Consider the following 23942-nt stretch of genomic DNA (forward strand, 5'->3'; position numbering starts at 1 on the left):
GCAAAAATAAAATCACTGTCACGTTGTAATTAATTGTGCTGTGTCTAATGAACTGTATATATATACAATGACAGTACACTTTGTAATATTCTTAAAGAGATTTTTTGTATAATAATTATATTAAAATGAAAATTCAAAATGCCACCAAAGATATATATTGATCATGATCAATAATAAATACTAGTGCATCCCTTTATTATCATGTATCATATTCATAGCTAACTTATAAAATGTATGTTGATGTATCGCTAGGTGTTTTATGGTATAGTATGTGTCGCATTTAATTAAATCCCCCACTGCCACCACCCCCTTTCATTATATATCAAGATACATTGTATTGAAATATGTATTAGAATTTAAATGATCACCGTGCACGCGATGTACAATTGATCTGTTTGTCATTTTCAGCTGCAGATCAGGATACAATGAGAACCGGTGTACTATCAAACGGAATTATTCCCATGGACCTTCAGACAGTGAAGCTAGACCTTTTCCAGCAACTCTCCAACAACAATCCACAGCATGTTACGGAGATTGAATCAGTGTTTCAACCGTCATCTCCAGTCATCCCCCTACAGACTTCTAATGACCACCCGGCCGCATTGTCCCCAGTAAGGACACTGGCCAATTCGAGTAGTGTTCATTCCAATTCCCCCAGCCCTCCATCTTTCTCACATTCATCGCCCTCCAAGATGGAGGTTACCTTGACCACACCCGTGCATCATAATATACCCGTAAGTATGGCGATGGAAATATCGCACCAACAACAGATTGTTTCTTCGAACAATATGCCAGTGTCGGTGGAAACGTACAGTAGTCCTAGTAATGAGAAAGCTTTCAACATTCATAGTCCGTCAGACAGTTACAGTAGTCCGAACGCCGTGCAAACGTCGTTTAATGTGTCGCCTGCAGCGGAAAATTATTGTAACGAGAGTGTGGAATGTAGCAATGACCTATTGTCATTATCAGATGGGCCCCAACAGAGTAAACCGTTTGCATATCCACATTCAGAGCTACCAACGTTTGGGACTTTGAGTAGTGACGAAATTAAGAAACAATCGGAGCCGCGTTCCACGGGATCAGTGTTACATCAGTTGCTGACGCAAACCAATCAGCCGGATTATTTTGATTTGACTAACACCAGCAGCCCAGATACAATATCGAGTCCAGATTATCCAAACGTAGACTCGCCATCATCATTATCGTCGCCAAACCCAGATCCAAACACACAGGCGACTCTGATTAACCAGACTAACCGGGTGCGGATAGATTCCGATCACGAGTTGCCAGTGCATCCTTTCAAGGATATCTGGAATCTTGGGGACGAGCCTATATGTTCTAAAGGGATAAGAATGGGTCCTGATTCGGACGTTTCAGCCTCGACTATAGACCAAAGTGATGCTACCAAAGTATTTGATGCAGATGCTGCGAATCCAAAGTTTGTGTTTCAAAAGTTCGGAAAGCAAGAGGACAATACGGATTTATTCAATGTTTCTAGTATTAAGGCGGATAGTCCAACGATACCACAGTAAGTAATATTAAGTTGGTCACCCCTAAAGTTACATTTGAACCTGACCAAATCAAAGACTGGGCAAGTCCAGCTTAAATATGTAGGGGTAAATAAGTTAAGTCTGTAACCATATGCATGTGACTATCAATTGACTTGATTGTACTGTATTACGCTAATACATATATACCTACAATTTTTTTTTATTAGTTTGCTATAGCTATAGTGCCAAGATTATTAAATTTCATTTCATTAGTGGTGTTAATGTACAGTTCAACAAGCCTGGTGCCCAGGAAAGAAGGTTTTACTTTGGGGGGCTAATTTTGAAATATTTCAAAAATATGAACTAAGAAAAAAAAGGTTGAATTTAGTAGAATTTTTTAAAACGTTTGTGGGGGCTACTTTTATAGAAATGAGATTATGTATCCAATTACGCTAGAGTCTGTTTGTGATGTAGATCTGTATGATCTATTTTTAGTTCACCGGAGGATACGGACATGCCTCCACCGAAGGCAGTCGTGGTGACCCGTTCACAGACACACAGCAAGCGGGTGAAGGAGCCGAGTCTAAACCAGAATTACCCTGCCAAATCGGGTGGTTACGAAGTGCAGATTATCCAACAGCCCGAGGAGCAGCACCGAGCCCGCTACCTTACCGAGGGCAGCAGGGGCGCTGTCAAGAACCGCTCCCAAGATAGTCATCCCATGGTCAAGGTAAAGGACGCCACTTACAATATAGGTCAAGGCCATTCTGATGCTGCGAACACTCTCACTTTAATGCACACAAATGTTAGCATGTTATCAAAATTTAACATTATATAGTGCATTGATGAAATTGCACACAGACAATATATACTGTATAGATACCTGAAAACCTTTGCCCAGTCAAACTTTCTCCCTCCACCCATGAAATCAACTTTCGATAAGTTTTAATTTCGCCCTTTGCATTTAATTACTATGTTTTTATGCAGTTTACTTATATTCACTGTAATGATAACGGAGAAAGAACAAAGCCAAAAAAATAAAATGAAACAAAAATGTTGAAGGGAGCAGATACAATTTTGACTGCTTTTTGCTTCATTCTTAATAATAAAAATAATAATGAAATCTTATATTTAGACAGGGTTACATTTTTAGATTTACATCTAATTTACAATATGGCCCTGTAATACACAATTTACAATGGACATGATAATGACATACTGTATAAATAGATAATAACAATATCACATGTGCAGATCCTGACGAGTATAAAACTATTCGTCACATCGAGAACAGTTTCTACTGCAGGTATTCCGTCTTAAAAAGACACAAACTAGGTAAAAATTTGGAGTGATCATGAGGTTTCTAAATTGGTCCATAAAATTATCACATCTATAGAAGCTTCTACTGGTATACCTTATTTACTCATTCACCCCTGAAATTTCATAATGTGCTATTCCAACCTTTGAATTGGACGAGTTAAAATGTGTTTCCAGGGGCGAATGAGTCAAAATACTCTAGACTAGGTCTTATGATCTGCTACCATTGAAATAAATCAGTTATTTTGAATGTATCCATGTCACGTTTGTTGTTTACTTGATGTCACATCTTGTCTTCAGCTGTTTGGAAACACCGACTCGGCAGTGTTACAAGTATTCATTGGGAATGACGCTGGGAAAACAAGACCGCACGGCTTTTACCAGGCATGTCGTGTATGTGGGAAGAACTCGACTCCGGCGAGAGAAAAGGATATAGACGGCACCACTGTGATAGAGATGGATCTTACGCCAGCCAATGATATGACTGTCATGTAAGTACCTCTCGTCACGCCTGTCAAACTACGCATCGTCTGGATTGAGACACTCGGCTCATTTTCAAACTGATTTATTTTGAGAATACATGTTCCTTTAAACCTTTATCATTTTAAAAATTGTGGGGGAAAAAATATGCTTGCATGTCAAAGACCCGAGTTTGTTGAAAATTTGATGTGAAATGTTTGCAAACAAATAATCGTATGATCACTGAAGGAAACATGTTCATGCTGGCTTCCTGAAAAAGGAGAAATGTTTGTAAACAAACAATCGCAGGTGTGCATAAAGCAACTTAATTTGTGGGTGAAGAAAACCTGTTTATGCAGGCTTTGAATTTTATTGTTGATCAATTATAGTTCTGTATCTCCCTTAGAAACTTCAATAAACAGACTATAAATACATGTAATTGATTTTTATTTGAATTGAAAATGTGTTGAGTGTAACATCCTGAAAAAAAGACCAAGGAATTGGAATAACTTGTATCCTCACGGACACGTATCTGGGTATATACATTTAAACCATCTTTCGAAGCTTTGTGTGTGACACCATTCTGGTGTCACACATCTAGCCTTGTTAAAACAAGATATTTCATACACTGACAAGAAAAGTTATCTGAAAAAAATCTGTTGCTTTCCAACATTTTGTCAAAAGAAATATGGTAAAAATCAATCCTTTTCAGATTTTTGTTTCCATGTGAACTGCCTTGTTTAAGTATCTGTCAGTCAATAAGCATATGTTTATTTACAGGATCGACAATGTTGGAATCCTAAAATTGAGAAATGCAGATGTTGAACAAAGAATTGGATTGACGAAAGCCAAGAAAAAGAGCACCAAAGCCCGCATGATATTCCGTGTGGTGTTTAAGAAGGCTGACGGAAACACCCAGACCCTGCAGATATCCTCCAGTACGATATTGTGCAGTAAGTATCTCCGCAGGTTATAGTTCCCACGAAAATCAGGATGGCCCATCATACATATAGTGTTACACTGTCGAGCTTCGGTCCTTAGGCTTTGAATTCACCTGCAGGTATAAACTTCTTCGTCTTTACAGATTTTTGAATTGGGCAAAAAGCTAAACAGTGGTAATATATTCCTAGTCTACAGTAAATCTCGCTAATCTGTACTCCCTCCTTCCTGGTGATTTACATATTGTATAAACAGCCAAACTTAACGGGACCATCAGGGAAAAATTTGATATTTCGAAACCCTGACTCACGAATGTTGAATTTCGAATATCTTAGAGATCCTGTATATACTGCTCAAGACCAAATATGATCGTGAAGAGACGGAACACAAGGCAAGAAATTCAATTCTAAATCTATAAATATTTATTGAAACGATTATAGTTTGAAACAGCAAGAAATTCAACTCATAAAAGTTTCATTCATAAATGAATAAACTCTAGTGTGATATAGGAGAAAAAGAAGACTTTATCGTAAGCTTGACACTTAGAGAAATTTGAATCTTCGAAGTTCAATTTATGAAAGTTTGACAGAATTATCTTCACGCACCAGAAGAGATTATTTTCCAAGTTGACAAGCTCGGAGCATGATCAACTTTCGAATTACATGTATATTGAAATTACAGAGTAAAACAGTGTATTTAATGTCCACATTGAGCCTGTATTGTATGGGAAATATGTTAGAAATAGTTTTGTATTTCATAATATTAAGAAAAGTTTCAGGTGAAATGTTTGACTTACATGTAACTGACAAATGCTATGAAATTATACCTAGATATTGATTGTGGTGTTGTAAAACTTGATCCAAATAATTCTTTATAATGCAAAATTCAACCTGTTCTACCAACAAAGTTTTCACACTCGGCTGGCCTCTAAAGACAAATAATATAACCAAGTGTTAAAATTTGCATAAATATATTCACTTATCAGTACTGCTAAACTCACTAATTGATAATTTATAAACATTTTGCTTTGTGTTAGATTCCAGATATCCACTGAAAAGGAACGAAAATGATTAGGAAGATAACTGTTTTATTGTCTTGCACTTACTGTACATGTCTTTACCGTATTTATCCAGGAATAGGCCCATGCCTGGCAATATGTTATTGCAATTAAGTAAATACAAACAAATGCTATTCCATTTTCCTTTAATAAGCCTAATGTAAGTTCAAGAGATGATGCATCCTCGATACTCCAGAGGTTATGTATACGCTCACTTACGTTCACTGCACCCCAGGAATATATCATAGCAAAATCGAAGGCACACGATTAGGTGTTTGATTGGTCTCGGGCAAAATAAACCGACCAATCACTAGGCCGATACCTGACCTTTTAAGATTACAGAGGAGCGTCTCCCGACTTCGAAGTCAACTACGTCCATTGTCCCTTAGGCAACTGTGAGATTCTTTTGATGTATATCAAATGATCAAACTAGTTTTCACGTCTCATCCACAAGGTGGCCACGCACACCAAGCCCTCAATTTTGCTATCACATATTCCAGGGGTGTACAGAGCGAAAGTGAACGTAACCCCTGGAGTATGGAAGATAGAGAGTATGTGGTGGTCTCCTGGGGTTACTGCAGGACAAAAGTACTGTAATATCATGACACTGCTGCCTTGTAATACAATGTCTTTAACAAATACACCGTAATAAATCATGACGCAGATGTCTGCCACTTTTTCTCACAGAAGTTACTGGTAGGTCATTATACATGTGTCATTATTATACAATGGCAAAATTTTTATGAATGAATTTGAATGAAAAACCCATAATGTCTGAAAAAACAGATTGTAAATATCATAAAAGTTCATTAATGCACCTTGTGGAGTTAAAATTGGCTGGCATTCATGCTTATAGTTTAACCTTTTCACCCCTAGGTAATTTTAGTAGACTCTATACCATACATTTATCTGGGTGAGTCCATTAAAGACAACAGTGGTGAAAGGGTTAATTAACCAATGTTTGCTGTCATGAGAATATTTTATAACATAAATAAAATTAAAACTGACAAGCTGCATTCAGGCTTATGTTTAAACCAATGTTTGCTGTCAGGAGAAAATTTCATAACATTTATACAGTAATTTAAAAAATGATTTATTATAAGTATCTTAAACATAATTGATAACGAGTATCTTGTAGAGCTACATGTAAAAATTGATAAGACTGTCTTTGATCTGAGACGACCATATTGGAAGCACATGTTTTCATGCCGAACGCTAATATGTTGAACTTGGCAAAATTACATTTTTCAATTAGTTTTGCAAGTTATTCGGATTGGAAAGTGTAAGTATCCCTTGGAATGCATTTGAAGTCTGCCTGAATGATGAGCAAGCACTAGGCATGCGTGTCATCAATTTAATTATGCCTGGTAAACATGTAAACACCGATTCATCTCTGATACAAGATGCTGGGAAACTGATACCTAGCTGTGGATGCAGCTTATATAATTATAAAGTTTTAATACTACCCATCAAATTTGAATCGGAAGGAATTCTAGAGTAAAGGATAAAGAAGAGTGTGGTTTTTTTTTATAGTGTTTCATCATAAAAATGCAAAATGTCATAGACATTCCAATGTGTTAATGTAATTTTGAAACAAGTTATAAAATTAATTGAATTTTATTGTTGGCCTGGATGGAAGTTCGTTGGTAATCTTACATGCATTAGAAACATCGAATGTTAGTCTTCATATAAAAGGTGACATTGAAAATAAAAAATAAATAAAAAAACCTGGTAGATTTTCAAATTTTGTGAAAAAAACATGAATTTTAAATGAGGGATAGGTTGATATTTGACCACAAAATTTGGTGAGAGCTTATTTTATAATTACACTGGTGTACATGTACATCTTTGTATTACGGTAGATAATAATAATAAAACGTGTTACCTTATTCACCCCTACATATTGAAATTAAACTTGCCCTGTCTTTGATATTCTTCGGTTCAAATGTGCCTTAAGGGATGAATGGGTTAAAAGTGATTTATGAAAAATTATAATAACATACTGGAATACATTGTCTATATGTTATGCTCCACAGAGACCAAAATGGCTTTAATGCGGAGGGGAGTAACTAATACATTAAGGAGTATTTTGGCATATACAATCTGTTATAAACTGCTGCAGGGGTGTTATTTAGAATGAATGGAAATGCCTTCTATAAGCTAGCTGGGCAGGTGTGTAGTTAACACTAGCCAGGGTTTAAGCGGGATTATGAGAGGAGCCAGACCCTACATGTATTGATCATGAGCCGTCTGTATATATATGTGCCGGATCACAGAGGCACCGACACAACAACCAGATCAGAGAAAGTTAACCACCAGATCAGAGAAAGTTAACGGTGCTGTGTTAACATAGGCTTTTTATAGGGCGTACATGTGCAGTCTGTCTGCTGTCAAGTGTCTGAGATGGTGATGTGTTACTGTACATGTATATCCCAACTATGTCTGGGAGGAGCTCCGAAAGGCAGCAGATGAGTGTCTATTAACAGAGAGCACTCTTAGATGTGTTGTAATCATTAACTCATTCACCCCTGAAGACACATATGAACTCTTCCAGTTCAAAGGTCGGAATAGTTCATTATGAAATTTCAGGGGTGAATGAGTTAATAGCAATACCCGCAATCAAAAAAAAGGTTATTTCATTAAAGTCAATGACATTTGAATCTAAAAATTCATGAATATTATATTTATAATATGAATATTAATTTTGCCTTTAATTATATATTAACTCACATATTAAAGTAATTATTTAATATTTTATTTATGAATTCATGTAAACAATGAAAAGGTGCCAGTTTATTAAAATTGTAGTAATTAGCTTAACTTGCACATTGGATAGAACAGACTTGACTGTTTAACACTGTTTGGTAAATGTGTAATCTTAATTGATAGAAGATCTATATCTTAGAGTACAGATGTAGTGTTCAATCAATGTCAGTGTGCGTCATGACCATGCACTCTTAAACAACATATAGTCAAATTTTTTGTTCTTAAATTTTGATTCCACCAATGAAACAGTTAATATTAGTAAAAGTCATAGTAATTAATGCCTATGTTTAATTTGAAGGTATAAATCCTACCAATTCTGAAGATCCTCTAATACACTGAGATTATAATATTCCTGTTTCTACTTTTGCCCATCAACATCTACATGTAACTTTAATATAAGGATTGAGCAGGATTTTTTTTGTAATTTCATGCTCGCATAAACATTGAAAAAATGCCATTCAATCCTCGTGTTATGACTTTTAAGTTATTATTGACCCAAACACAGATATTCCCTTACGTTTTCAATATTGAAGTCTCTATGTCATGAGTGCAAATGAGATTTATGGGAAAGCTTGCACCGCCAACAATGTTTGCTACTAATGGTTATCTCATGGCGAGAGAAGAAGGTTCAAAATGACACTGATCAAATTGCATTTATAGTTCTATGAATGTAGTTTCTTCAAAGTAATGGTTATAGAGGAACTCACATTGAAAATGTAAATATATATATGTTAACTCACCCCAGAGGACACATTTGAACTATTCCAATTCAATGGTTCGAATAGTTTATTATAAAATTTCAGGGGTGAATGAGTAAAGATAATTTTGGGGAACACTGATTGTCTATAACCTTACTTCCAACAGCTCAACCCGTCGGACAGCCAGAGATCTGTAAGATGAGCCATAGCGAATGGTCAGTTGAGGGCAAAGAGGAACTCTTCCTTATCGGCAAAAACTTCATCAAGGGTACGAGGGTGATGTTCCGCGAGATGCAGGATGACATGCAGGTGCTGTGGGAGAAGGAAGGAGAGATTGATAAAGATTACTTCCAGCCTGTGCGTATTATTCATTCTCTCGCTCATTTATATTCTAATTTATGTTGAGTGTTTCACCGACAACACAGCGCCGAGTTACAAGCTTTATTTAGTCATTTGCCAGATCTATGTCATATTCCATCAATTAAACGCTCTACAACTAATTGTTCTCGCCACGGGCGATTCACAAGGTGTTTATTTTCCATAAAACACTTCTCGATATCAAGATCTAGACGTTGCAGTGGAAGGGGCATAACTCCTGCAGACTTGCTAGCTTCTTAGCTACTGAAATATCAAGCTAATATTTGTTATTAAATACTGATACATGTATATGTCTTACCTCCACAGAGGCTGGAGACTGGTCTTTACCACAGTAAATGAAAATTCAAGATACATGTTTTCCATACTGGCCAACTCTCCCTATTTTGGAGGGAGACTCACTATTTTTGACCCCAAAATTGAGCATTTATAACCAGTGAATTTGCTAAACTATTCCTATTTGCTAAGATCTGATGATTTAATCTGAAAGAACAGTTGAAAAGATGCCATTTACAAGTGCTATTTTCTCCTAGGGTGTACATACACACTTTTAATTTATACTTTTAATACTGAGCACGCTCAAACTCCCCCATGGAAGGCAAGTGCGATGTTTTCTCGAGTAAGATGCATGTTTTCTCAAGAGTTTATAAGAAGTACGGCATGATAAATCATCTGTTAAAGCGATATATTCTCCTATTTGCAATGGATAAATATTAATAATTGCTTTTCATTTCTTTTAATTCACGGAACATTTTTTCAATAAACAGACCCATTTGATCTGTACAATACCAGCGTATAAGGACACCAGCGTGACCAAGCTGGTTCCGGTCCAGATCGTGGTGCAGAGTGCCGGCAAACAAAGCGACCCCCAGAAGTTTGTGTATACACCTGGTATGTTTTTGTCCGTTACTGAGCCTCACTATGAATCTCTACATAGCCATCGACCTTTCTCAAGGCTCCTTGATACTGTGAGGGGGATAGGTACTGTAGGTGTTAACTTAAATGTCGTGACAGATATTTTCTTGTTTCAAACCTACAGAAGATCTTTAATAGTTGTGAACATCTCAACTGTGCTGTGTCTGTAATTCTATTCAAACGAAATATTTTATAAATATATATTTGTCGGGGAAAAGAAATTCGGTGAAATATTTCAATAAATTGTCATAAAAGACAATTTCTCTTGTGATACTTTTGATCATCACAGCAGATAATGATAGAAATGTGCTTCAGTTGTTCATGTATCTGAAAGAATTTGATACAGTTAAAACAAAATCCATCAATAATTTGTAAGGAAAGTAAAAGAAATATGCAATACATGTTTTTATTAATTTTTGCCAAGTTTTCATGTTGGTATGTGTGCGAAAAACTAGCTGAGGGTCACTGCATATGGTCAGATCAACTTGTCTTGTGAGAATTTTGTGCCAGCAAGCTTTTTTCTTTATTTTCAATGTGTGAGTCTTTTTTTTTTCTCTCAACATAAACCAAGGTATCGTGGAATATTAAACATGTCTTCCCAGCTTTCTTAATCAGTGCATGTTGTGTGAAGAAAAAAAATCAACAAAAAGAATTTGACATTGTTTCGCCATATGCAGCTTGTAGAGCAAACCTGACTCCGGGGAGAAATGTTTCCCGAATTTTTTTCCATTCGCTCGTGCCAACATGAAAGCGAGAATCCTTTTTTGTAAGGATATATAGATCATCTAGTTATAAATTGTAGCCCTCACAGTATCCAGGAGGTTTAGTGCTGACCGTCTGCCTGTAGGGGAGACCTGAATTGAAAGCTCCACCAAACGTACTTATAGTTCGAAGAAATTCTAGGATTTCTCTTCGTATTGGAAGAGATGAATCTAAAAATAACCATCCATCTCGAAGATGGTGTTTCTTTTCACGTTTGGTTGCTAGGGTGGCGGCGGTTAGCAGGATTGGTTTAATGTCGGAAGATACCTCAAATTGCACATTGTCTGACGTATTTTTTTAATTTTTTTTCATTTTAAGTTTTGGCAACTTTTCAGCTTATGAAAAGAAAGAAATGTTTCAATTGTTTGCTGTCTTAAAGAAAAAAAATGAAATAATTTCTCTATTGGTAAATTTGGAGGCAACAAATCAAAAAATGAAATTTGTATACATACATGTGCATCTGGTATAGGAAAATACCAGAGATAAAGAATGAAAATTTTAAAAAGTTTAGAGGAATGGGCAATAAACCTATATTTTGGTGGAATGACATGAGTTGTATATATGAGGTGTGTTTGACATTCTCTAAATAACCATTTGTTAAAATTTTCTTGGTTTTTCAAGGCATCCATGCTCAGGCACATATTGTGTTGGTATATACCATGTTGATAATTCTACTTAGCTTTCAGCGTTTTCCTGCCAATTTTTTAAAATTTAAATCTGCTAAATACAGAAATAAAAATTAAAATTCAATTTTTAAAATGAAACATTGGTAAGTTGCTTACACTGTTTGATCAGTAAGGAGTGGCAAATGATATTTGTCACAATATCACTGACGACCCTGATAGGTATAATTTATACAACAGAAACCTGTCTTAAATAAAGCACACCTTGAATACTGTGAAAACCTGTGATATCTGCACTCTGAAAACCTGGCCAAACTGAACACACAATACTGCATAAACCTGGCCAAAATAAACCCACATTACTGCATATAATTGTCCAAATAAACCCAAGAATACTGCATAAATCTGTCCAAAAACTGACCCCACAATACTGCATAACCTATCTAAACTGAGGTTCCCACAATGCTGCATAATCCGTCCAAACTGAGGTTCGAACAATGCTGCATAAATCGGTCCAAACTGAGGTTCCCACAATGCTGCATAATCCGTCCAAACTGAGGTTCCCACAATGCTGCATTAATCGGTCCAAACTGAGGTTCCCACAATGCTGCATAAATCGGTCCAAACTGAGATTCGCACAATGCTGCATAATCCGTCCAAACTGAGGTTCCCACAATGCTGCATTAATCAGTCCAAACTGAGGTTCCCACTATGCTGCATAAATCCGTCCAAATTGTCCACAATCCCACAATACTGCATAAATCCGTTTATAAATTTGGTAAATTTGAAACATTAAATTTTCCATTTGTTACATTTGAAAGTGCAATGATGAAATTACAAATTTGTTGTACGAGAGCTTTCAAAACATAGAACTTAAAAAAATAAAAAAAATAAAAAATCTTTTTAAAACATTAGAAATAAATAATTAAAAAAACACGGTGTTGTGGGGGTAGGGGAACCAAAAAAATTGGCAGGAAAACCATTTTTATGTGTATTGAACACGGATGCCATCATAAACATTGAATTTGTCATGATTGGGCGGAGCTTGACAATGTTTACTACGTATACGTCAAGTACAGTTCAGGAAGTGAATGACAGAGGTAAATAAAACCAGGCCATTTTTGTTCTTAACTCTTACACCATGCATACTGGCCTGGGCAGGCTGGCTGGACGACCTGATCATTGGCAAATACAAAATTACTTCCCTGCTTAAGTGTACTCTGATAGTTGTAGACTGGAATTTTTTTCTCTCTTGTTTTTGTCAGTTTTAGTTATTGCTAATTAATGAAACGGGGATTCTAAAATATGTCTTAACTCATTCACCCCCTGAAATTTCATAATGACCTATTCCAACCTTTGAATTTGGAGAGTTCAGATGTGTCTTCAGGGGTGAGTGAGTTAAATCATCTCAAAGTAGCATAATTTCAAAATGGATGTAATTATTGGATATGTAATAATATAAGCTTTTGTGGCATCTTATTTTGAAACATAAGCATTAGACATTGATAAGCTATGATTTGTCATAAAATAATTATTATTGAAGACATTTCCAATTTGATGTTAACTTTTTCAATATCAGGTTAGAAATCACCCGTTAATACAGGTAATTGAGCCGTAAGGGTGTCTATCAGAGTACAATGATTCTGTTTTGGCCACAAAATTTGTTAGGATTAATTAATTTGAATACGAACATCGACAAGATGTTGATGGGATGTTGTTATTGTTCTTGTCCTCGTTATAAGGTAGGAACAAGCCTCATTGTGTAGGCTCAGCCTGTACCCTTGCTTGTGGCCAAGTGTTGATGAATCTATACACACAAAACGTTGTCGCACACACAGCCTGTATTAGCTACACGAATACAAAATAGGATTGTTGCCTCATCTCATCAGCATATTTACAGTGCATTTGTAATTTTTGAATGTCATATTAGTTTTCATCATGTGGGTTGGAAGTACTTACGGGTTGGGAAGGCAGCGACAATTTCCCCAAGACTGGCCTTTGGTCGAGGTAACTTCAGTTTCGAGAACTGTTTTCATCTTTCTGTCCGACGCAACGCTTACCTGTTTTTGCACCCTAGTTTCTGTAGTGAAGATTTTAAGTGTATATATCTGTGTATGCGGCAAACCCTGTATATTTGACTGAAGTCACTTTTGCTACCCGTCCATAGCCGCTGGGGAGATTGTTGACGCCTGCCCAAGTGTCTCGGCCACAAGCAAGCTGATTATATACATCTACAATCCCCCTCTACATGTTCAGGGAAACTGCACTACTGAGATATAGGAGGTCATAAAAAAAAAATCTAGAAGGAACAGGTCCACACTAAAACAGTAGGTAACATTTGGGCAGTTTTGAGCCGAGACTGCCGATGGGTAGGTTGCTTCTCTCCGCCCCCCGCTCGGACAGCCTTTGTACGGTCTGTGTTAGGTAGGAAATCCCACCTTCTCAGTGCGGAGTTTCCCTGAATCCATGTACACCTAGTGAACCAGGTTCCTCCAGTCTTGCTCAGGGTACGTTTTTCTCCTAAAAACAACGGGAAAACTTTTTGTAACAAACATTTGAATGGGGATCTCGGGCGGGAAATGTGCTAACATGTTGTGAATGTGATCTTCCCTTAGACATTCTTCTCCGGAAACAAGGCTGAATGAATTGTATGCAGTTGTCCTGTCAGTGACCTTGAACGACCTTTCTAGGTCATGACCTTGAGGACATTTGTTGACTGGTTCCAGTCAGTCCAATTCAACAGGTTGTTTGCACATTTAGTCCACTGGTTATCATGACTGCCTTGGTACTACTTCCTAAGCTAGCAAAGGGGATCATAGATCTAGAACAGTTACCACAAATTAAAAAAATATGATGTCTTTTAAAGGTAAATGAAGGGAAAACAGTAAAACCTGCTGAACTTAAACTGAAATTAGGATCAGAAAGTTATCATTTACCATTGGAGACACATTTGGACTCTTCCAATTCAAAGGTTGGAATAGTTCGTTATGTAATTTCAGGGGTGAATGAGTTAATTTTTCGCCCGCCATAATGAGGGGAAATTTATCATCGCAGCGAACAATTAGTGAGTAACATAATATACATAGTATTTAAATGTGAAGGGCGAAATTAAAGCCGGGCGAATATGGATTTTACCGACAAAGGGCGAAAGTTGGACTGGACGAAAATTTCAAATCAGCAGGTCCAGAAAATGATTATCGAGGTGGTCTAGCTGGAACTCTACGCAGTCAGATAATCGTTATTAGGATTATCTAATATCAGGACCAGAAACTAAATAACTTGTTGGTCTAGCTGGAACTCTACGCAGTCAGATAATCGTTATTAGGATGATCTAATATCAGGACCAGAAATTAAATAACTTGTAGGTCTAGCTGGAGCTCTATGCAGTCAGATAATCGTTATTAGGATGATCTAACATCAGGACCAGAAATTAAATAACTTGTAGGTCTAGCTGGAACTTTTGGGACCAGAAATGATGTCATCATCAGAATCAGGAAAAAAATGTTTTCTGGATAGTCTAGCTAACCAAGTTTTGGTAGCCTGTAATTCGTCGCAGGTTTAATTTGCACCTTATTGGAAATATGCACTGAATGCTAATTCAAATGCAGTTATATTTCATTTAGCGATTTTCATTAGCTTTGGTAATTGTTCAGCACAAAAACAGGTGTATCAGTGCCATGTTCATACATTGGTGAAATCAGAGGTGAGAAAAACCACAGTTGGATGTTTCATATTTACTCCATGTGTGGTATTTGAGATTCGGAGGATTTATAGCTGAGGGTCAGGGCTGAGCCATCTGTATAACTGTTAAAAAAGGGTAATTCTGTAATCGGTGTTTGACACAGCTGGGTTGATTCGCTGTCGTTTTTATAGATAAATGCCGGAGTCTAGGGGCTGTATTCATGAAACCATTCTCATGCTCAAACTCAGATTCTGTGCTCAAGCCCAAGATCTTGTTTCCGTGATAAATGAATAGACAAAAATCATATTTTGTCAATAATGTGCAAGAATTTGGAGAAACTCAAAGCCAAATACGGTTTTTAATGTAAACACTTGCCTTTGACTGTGTTACACGATTTAAGCGAGTTTGTTTAAAAAAAGTTGGCTTGAGGGCAGAATTCGTGCTACATTATGAGAACATTTTCACGAAAAACGGGGTTAAAAAATTGTGCTTGAGCGCAGAATTCGTGCTACATTATGAGAACATTTTCACGGATACAGGCCCATGGTGACCTGTTGGAGTAAGATGTTGCCTTTTAGACTTGGTTTAAGTTAAGCAGGTTCTACTGTATAAAAATTCAAAGGTAAACGGGGAGCTGGTATTCATTCTAATTTCTCAAGGAGTAAAACGTATCAGTATTGCATAACTTGTCCCTTTTTTGCCATAATGAAATGAATTGCCTAACGTATTGCATTTAGTTTGAAAACCAATTTTAGGTGCCTTCCTCCAAAGTTTGTTTCTGTCCCAGTACTTGTAAACCTACAATAACCGTTCTCAGATTGTAGACTTATATAGACCGGGGCTCAACTTCTTGTGTCTGTTGTACTTAACCTCTATGAGATATTTAAACAGGAAGGTCTACTTCGTGTCAGACACTGGGTTCGGGGGGTTGGGCGCCAATTATTCAATCATGTTATGTATAACCAAACCTGTTGTGTATTTGATAATATAATATTTATATATTTATATATATATATAATGTGTCATCTTGTTATGAAATGTTTTTTCACAATTTTCTGCTGTATTGTTTCAAAATCATATGAAAAGGTACAATTTTACACAATAAAAGGAATTTCCACACTCAAGTTATTACATGATAAACATGATAAGAGAAAGCTTTGTCTTTTCCACAGATGAATACAAATGTCTTTTGAATGACTCCATTTCATTTATTGTTCATTTCTTTCAAATTTGGAACTTTTCTTTTTTTTTGAAATTCTTGCGGTAATAAAAATGCAAATTTAAAGTGATAGTCATAGACAACTTCATAATTATGCGATGCTAACAGAAGAAGATCTGTGGTTGATTCGCAAAAAATCCTGAGTTATCTCCCCTTTCACTCAATGGTTGCATCATATGAAACAAGGAGTGTGTTGAACGCATCCTTTGGTTTCCTGGCGATAGTTTACAGGAGAGCAAGGGAGGTAATTCATTACTAAATACATCTCCTTCTGTGGAGAGCTAACATACATCCATACACTTGAGGGTTTGGTGTAAGGGGAGGTAACTGGTATTATAACCTCGGATTTTCTTTTGCTTATCGTCGCTTTAAAATAGGATAGGATGACATGTCAAAAAATACTGAAAGTCTTTAAAGATTGTAGGCGATAACGGTTATACACATTTGTATTATTTATCATGTGGAAAGGCATCTCTTCTTACACACGGCTCCATGCAGAAACGAATATATTCTTTTACACGCTATATATAAAAAATCAATGAGAAATCGACAGCATGTACATACACGTTATTTCAGTAAGTGTTAGGTACTGCTTCATTGCTTGTGTCCCGACATTTAGTCATCTGAAAGTCCAAATTGGTCTTGCTGTGTGTTGGCATGCTAATTAATACCCTGTCGGTCGTGTTAGTCGCAAACGCCAGTGTTATGTTACTGGCCATCCTTAACTTAGATGTGCCCTATAGTTCGTTAATTATTCATCGAGATTATTTCACTCATTCACCCCTGAAATTTCATAATGAACTATTCCAACCTATGAATTGGAAGAGTTCAAATGTGTCTTCAGGGATGAATGAGTTAATACGCTTCGAATACATTATCATAGGTATTTGATTGTTGTAATGATCATCATTATTTTTAAAATGTTTTTTTTTTTTTTTTTAAATGAGATAAGCTTACCAACCCAATTTGAAGTAATCAATATCATTTTGAAGATAATTAATTAACATACAAGAAAAATAACATGTTTTTTTTATGTTTTAGTAGAAATCTAGATTTGTCAATGAACAAATACCAAAATATGTGTATTTCAAAATGGCTGTTAAAACTGTCCACAACGCAAGGTGCCTACAAATCGGGATCATGACCTGTATGAAAAAATCTAAAATAAGTAATTGATTAAAAAATTACGTAGAAGATTTGTTTAAATTTAAGTAATTATGAATAATTACTTTAGCCCCCATTACGTGTCGGCCTTGCCTATCGGGAAGTAAATATCTTTTCCTCCTTACTGTTTGATGTTGTGGCCCCACTCCCCCAACTGTCTTGTATTGTGATGTTGAACGTTTTTTGATGCTGAAATAATTAACCATTTGCTGTAAATTCACAGGATATTTATTATTCATAAATTAGTATTTATGAATTAAAGACAAAGTCAAAACATATTCTTCTGTAAACAGTGCTCAGAGAACTGTCCATATATATATATACATATGTCGCATGTACATCAATTTTCTCGATACTTTGTTAGAAATCTCTAGTTTGAAATGTAACAGATAACATATATTTTAGAAAAAGATATTTTTTGGCCAGTTTTGAATATTTTGTACATCTCTATAGAATATTTTTTGTTTCTCTCAATTTAGGTTATTTACCAGTTATTTAATTTTATAGAAAATGTCTACAGTCACTTGTGTCAAATAATTGTGTATAGGAGATCCTATGGGTTTAAGGATATAGCTGAGTGTTTGTATGTGTGTGTGTGTCCCTGTAACTTCTGTTCTTACTGGCTGTGGACTGAACAATTCTGCTGAACTTTGCTTCTTGTATGTGTGTGCATACACATCTACTCAGAGTATCTCTTTTATCTATAATCGGACAAATTTTATATATAGACCCAAGACAACATTACTTCCTCCTCCGTAGGTGTTTTTTTTAATTATTGGTTATGTGTAAATTATTTAACAGAGGGTAATATCAGTCTTCATGACTGACCTGAATTTTCAATGAGGAAATTGAATTGTTGGGTAGTTCATGTAGTGGTTTTATTGTTGTCTGAGAGGTTTATATTTGCATCAATTTGTAACGCGACTCGCAGATTCAAATCTTATATTAATATTAATAGAAATATTAATTCTGTAGATAATTGCTTTCAATATATTGAAGTAATTGCAAATAAATCTGTTACAGTTGGAGAAATTAAGTACACAAGAAAATCAAGTAATTTACATTCCCCAAAGTCCATCCAAGCTAAATTTCATATTTCACTACTTGTGTAATATTTATATATTACCTGTACCTCCACACCCCACCCAAAACAAAGGACCCGGGTAAGGGGTTGCTGATGAAAAGTTTCTGCTAACCAAAATTAAAATTCTGTACTGACCTGCACTGGATACCTGACAAGAGTTTCTTACGGGAATGTCTCTATAGTTATCTCCCTTTTTTATAACCTGGGCCGCTTTCGTTTATCGTGATCCAAATGGTTGAACCGGTTGGACTAGAGTTGTTGTCTATGAAATAAGGTCGGACCTAGTAATATGATGATGCTCTTATAGACAAGCTTTGACAAAACCTTGCAAGGCCTGCATCAATATTTGCAGGTCCACCAGGAATTATACCCAAAAAAGTCACACTTAAAAACAGACAAACCGGTTGTTCCGCATAAACGAACAGGCCCTTGGTGATGCTACGTATTTTGTTGTTGAAGTGACAGGTCTTTCTATCCTGCACCATGCATTTCCCCGTTGACACAATTTTATTTTGTAGTTACACAACTAGAGGATCAGTTGTTTCTTGTGTTTGATCATGTGACCATAATTTTTGATATCCCATGATTTCAATGTGGAAACCAGCTGTGGAAGTTGATAATGTCAAACTAACTGCTGTTATTAGCTGCCCAGTTGTGTCACTGCAAAACTTTGTTGTGTCATTTCAGTTTACTTCCTTTTTCTCCTGACTGACAAATAAACCTTTTACAGAAGTTACTTCCTTTTGAAACCGTGAATCAATATTGTACACTTTATCTAGGTTTTAACTTGATGATTCAAAGACCTGAGCAAGTGATAATCTATTGGTTAACATTTGTTACGGAGAGTATTTGAGTAATAGTGTGGAGTGATGTTGAGAATTTGTGAAATCAAGCAGGATTTTTGTTATAGGGATCTGTGTTTAATTGGATTTAAATATTTAAACAGGATTTAAATTGATATCGCTATATATTTTGTAAGTATAATTGATGTGCATGCTGTTTTTCTGTTGATTTTTTTTATTACAAGTTTGTATAATTTTTATTTGTGTTGATGAATTTTGCATTTAATGGTGCCGAATTATTTTTAAAGAATTAGTATTTTGAGTTCTTCCTAAATGAATCTTTCTTTGAATGGACTTAGTTTTGTTGGAAAGGTTCATTTTTTCTGGCTTCATAACTTAAGTATATGCATCGATAGAATTAATTACGAACGTAAACAAAATTAGCACAAGATCTGCATGGACGCTGACAAGGACACTACAAACACACACTCCGCTACATACTACACACGTCCTACATGCTAGAATGTTTTTTGGGTATTCCACACTTCCCCCTGATAACATGCGTTTCCTGTATTCTGTCAATAGAAGTGTCCAGGTCGCCGGTCGAAACGCCGATGCATACGGAGGAATGTGAGACAACACCTCACAAGCGCAAGCTCTCCTTCTCTGTGTCACCAGGTAAGTGCATTTCGTCTAAATTTGAAGTTGCGAGACTTCGGCTTTCCCATAAAGTGAACAGCCCACAATGTGAGAAAACTTGAAAGTTGCAAGACTTAGCTATCGGATAAATATTAAAACATAATTGTTATTTTGTATGAATGAGACAGAAACTGGCTCATATTGTTTTGACTCTTTACCAAAAAATAAGCAGGAACAAGGGTTTTAACTAGAAGAATATAAAATTTTGGTCGAGTTAAATAGAATATAAAAGTCCTGTAGGATGTATGACTACATAATGTTGATAACGTTCTATACTTACTGTTTCTCTGTTGATCAGAGGCCATTGAGCTGCAACAGCAGATTCAGCAGACTTCTTCAGGAATGTTCCAGCTACCCCCCGGGACCCTGCCCCCATTGGCCAGCGATGTGATCATGCAGGTGGACCCTGAGAGTAATGACACCAACACAAGCCCTGTGGACAAGCCGAATGAATTATTTGGGAATGTGGGGATCACCATGTCCTCATCATCATCGGGTCCAATGGACCAGCAACAGACTGCCACAACCATCCAGTCACTGCTGGCAAGTGACCCAGATCAAGCCTCAAACTCTGCCAGTAATGAACTTGTCAAAATGGCTTTGGAGGAAATGAAAAGTCTGCAGCAGCAGACAGCATCACAACAACCACCACTACCACCACCACCCGTACAACAAGAACAGCAGCAGCAGCAGCAGCAACATCAACAACAGTTACAACAGCAACAATTACAACAGCAACAATTACAACAACAGCAGCAATTACAACAGCAACAACAACAACAGTTACAGCAACAGCAACAATTGCAACAACAACAGCAACAATTGCAACAACAACAGCATCAACAACAGCAAACTCCTGACCAAAAGCCAGTCATGCAACAGATATCTGCACTGCTGCAGGATAGCAACATGCTGAACTTTACTTCAGCGGGTTTGGAATTGAACAACTTACCATTCTTCAATCCCATCCAGCCTACCAGTCCTATATCTCCACAACAAGCTGCGCCAGACATGCAGCAGCAACAACAGCAGATGACAATCGCACCACAGATGTCTATCGCGTCGCAGGTGCTGACATCTACTTCTGTGCAGGGCGTGGAGCCGACGGTTCAGACTGTGATGCAAATGCACCAGCCAGTTCAGACGACTTGGGGACAGCAGCAGCAGCACTGTTTCGGTGACAGTCAGCAGTCAATGTCTGTCCAGTCAGGCATCAGTCTCGGTGGTAACGCGCCTACCATGCAGTCCTCCCCGACGATGTCCTTCATGGGGACGTACACCATGCCGACCCAGTCACAGATGTCGACCCCTAGATTCTCCTTCATTGGCACGTCTGTCACCAACAGTTTGCCACAGGTAGCTGTCCCCAATCCCGAGCAAGTGCTGGATATCAAGCCGCCGCTGCAATCACTGGCAGCTAACTTCCAAAACAACCAACATCAGTCTACACCTGGTATGTATTAGTTTTCTCCTTCAGTCTCTTATTGAGTTCCCCTCATTATGGCGGGCGAAAAATTAACTCCTTCACCCCTGAAATTTCATAATGAACTATTCTAACCTGTGAATTGGAAGAGTTCAAATCTGTCATAAGGGGCGAATGGGTCAATACTGGCCAACAAAGCAGCCACGCTAAGTCAAGTTTTCAGTGGGTTATTAGATATATATATGCTAGTGATTGGTTTAGCTCCATTTTCATAGATTGTCAGCTGCTGCACATACATTGATAATCAGTAATATTTGGTTTTATATACTAACCTTAGAATCATTAAAGTTGTGTGGTCCTGTTGTTGAAATTAAACAAATTTTGAATAAATGTCTTAAAGTGGATTTTTTTGTGGTGTGGAAATGTTTTGGGGGGTTTTCCTGTTGAGTAATTAGCGCGAAAATATCCACAAGCGATTATGTATTTATAGATAATGTTTATAGATAAATGGAATATATATAGGTATCAGACCAATGTGAAAATTGAATGCTGAAGCCTACAGGTCATCAATAGCTTTTCTAATAGGTGAATTATACATAATCTGAATAAACTAGTCTAAATGAAAAATCATACTGATTCAAATAATTTCCGAGATATGGAAATGCTGTACTGCATCATTTGAAAACTGATGTAATATAATAGTCTTGTTTACCCTGTAGTAGCCTCTGTGTCATCCATTGCTGGGCAACCGTCGTTACAACAAACATGGAACCAGCCTCAGCAGCAACAACAACAACAACAACAGCAGTGCTTAAATGATACACAACCAGCCACTAGCATTGGTAAGTTGTCTTAATTGCTTGGTAAGTTGGTAAGTTGTCTAATTGCTTGGTAAGTAGTTTAATTGCTTGGTAAGTTGTCCAATTATTTGGTAAGTTGTCAAATTGCTTGGCAAGTTTTATAATTGCTTGGTAAGTTGTCCAATCGCTTGGTAAGTTGTATGATTGCTTGGTAAGTTGTTTAATTGCTTGGTAAGTTGTTTAATTGCTTGGTAAATTGTTTAATTGCTTGGTAAGGGTTGGTAAGTTGTCAAATTGCTGGGCAAGTTGTTTAATTGATTGGTAAGTTGTCTAATTGCTTGGTAAGTTGTTGATTTGCTTGGTTAGTTGTACAATTGCTTGGTGAGTTGTCCAGTTGCTTGGTTAGATGTCTAATTGCTTGGTAAGTTGTTGAATTGCTTGGTAAGTTGTCTAATTGCAAGGTAAGTTCAATTGCTTGGTTAGTTTACAATTGCTTGGTTAGTTGTACAATTGCTTTGTTAGTTGTCAAATTGCTTGGTAAGTTGTTGAATTGCTTGGTTAGTTGTACAATTGCATGGTAAGTTGTCTAATTGCTTGGTTAGTTGTTGAATTGCTTGGTTTGTTGTTTAATTGCTTGGTTAATTGTACAATTGCATGGTAAGTTGTCTAAAGTATAAAAATATCTCGAATGAGTTTGTGCTTGAGGCACGGTGCCTAGGTCAAGAGCACTGTCACTATTTCTGTAAAACAAATATTGTCGTCATTCCTCGCTTCATTACTGCATATTTGTATCATTTGCATTGTTGCTTGGTTTCTTTTAGCACCAAGTACATCACAGGCAGGCCAGGGGTCATCCCCACAGATCATCATCTGTGGCTCCAACTCGACCAATGGTTTCTCTACTAGCCTGAGTGGTCTTGTAGGAGGACAGCCCACTCAGCTTCCCCTACAGCAGTTGCCCCCAGCACAGCAACAGGCACAACCACAGCAGCAGCAGCAGCAGCAAGCTCAGACACCGTTAGGGCCAATTGTGATCCTACCTGGGGGCGTAGGGGGTTGTGGAAACAACCAGCAGGGTAGGTATCTTTTACTGTTACTGTGAAATCACTCTTTTTCATGGGGTTTTTAATTTCTTTGAATTCATGGGTAATCTTCATCCACAGATTCATAGGTCCACAAAATAATTACAAGATTGACATAAATAAATTCCTATTTGAGAGGTTACTCGTAATTCATGTACCCACCAAATGGTGTTTTGTTGGGAAACCATGAAATTTGGGCCCCACGATTTATCTTATTTTGCTGTATGATGCCTTGCTGCTCAATAAAATTAAAAAGATTATTTCACAGATTTCAGGAAACTAGAATAATTCTATTTTAATAATCAAGAATATTTTCTTTTCTTGATTTTTTTTCTCAGAGGATGAAAAAACAACATGTGTCATTGTACGAGATGGACATTCATCTGTTTTAAAATCTCTGTGATAAATTAAAAACAAAGAGCAAGTTTGAAGTCCTTTATTACCAGAATATTTGTCTTTATATCACTATTTTGCTTCAATTTTTATAATTCAAAATGTAATTAGCTCACCTGGTCCAAAGGACAACTAGATTTTATCCTAATTTAGTCTGGAACATCCCCCTGGGGGCAGAGAGGTGGGTCTGAATAGGGGAAACAGAGGTTAAAC

At 36.8% G+C, this 23942-nt stretch overlaps 1 protein-coding gene across 1 annotated transcript in view; it reads left to right on the forward strand.

The window, feature by feature from the left end:
• LOC110457471 (nuclear factor of activated T-cells 5-like) overlaps positions 1 to 23942 on the forward strand; it is a 59789-nt gene that overhangs the window by 32106 nt on the left and 3741 nt on the right. The window contains exons 5-14 of the mRNA XM_021508768.1: positions 409 to 1528; positions 1986 to 2220; positions 3108 to 3298; positions 4047 to 4219; positions 8893 to 9083; positions 9869 to 9992; positions 19918 to 20010; positions 20330 to 21484; positions 22174 to 22296; positions 23076 to 23330. Of these exons, the coding sequence (XP_021364443.1) occupies positions 409 to 1528; positions 1986 to 2220; positions 3108 to 3298; positions 4047 to 4219; positions 8893 to 9083; positions 9869 to 9992; positions 19918 to 20010; positions 20330 to 21484; positions 22174 to 22296; positions 23076 to 23330 (3660 nt within the window). The remainder of the gene's footprint in view (positions 1 to 408; positions 1529 to 1985; positions 2221 to 3107; positions 3299 to 4046; positions 4220 to 8892; positions 9084 to 9868; positions 9993 to 19917; positions 20011 to 20329; positions 21485 to 22173; positions 22297 to 23075; positions 23331 to 23942) is intronic.

This window comes from Mizuhopecten yessoensis, unplaced genomic scaffold (assembly GCF_002113885.1).
Source record: "Mizuhopecten yessoensis strain PY_sf001 unplaced genomic scaffold, ASM211388v2 scaffold9157, whole genome shotgun sequence".
Classification (NCBI taxonomy): Eukaryota; Metazoa; Mollusca; class Bivalvia; order Pectinida; family Pectinidae; genus Mizuhopecten; species Mizuhopecten yessoensis.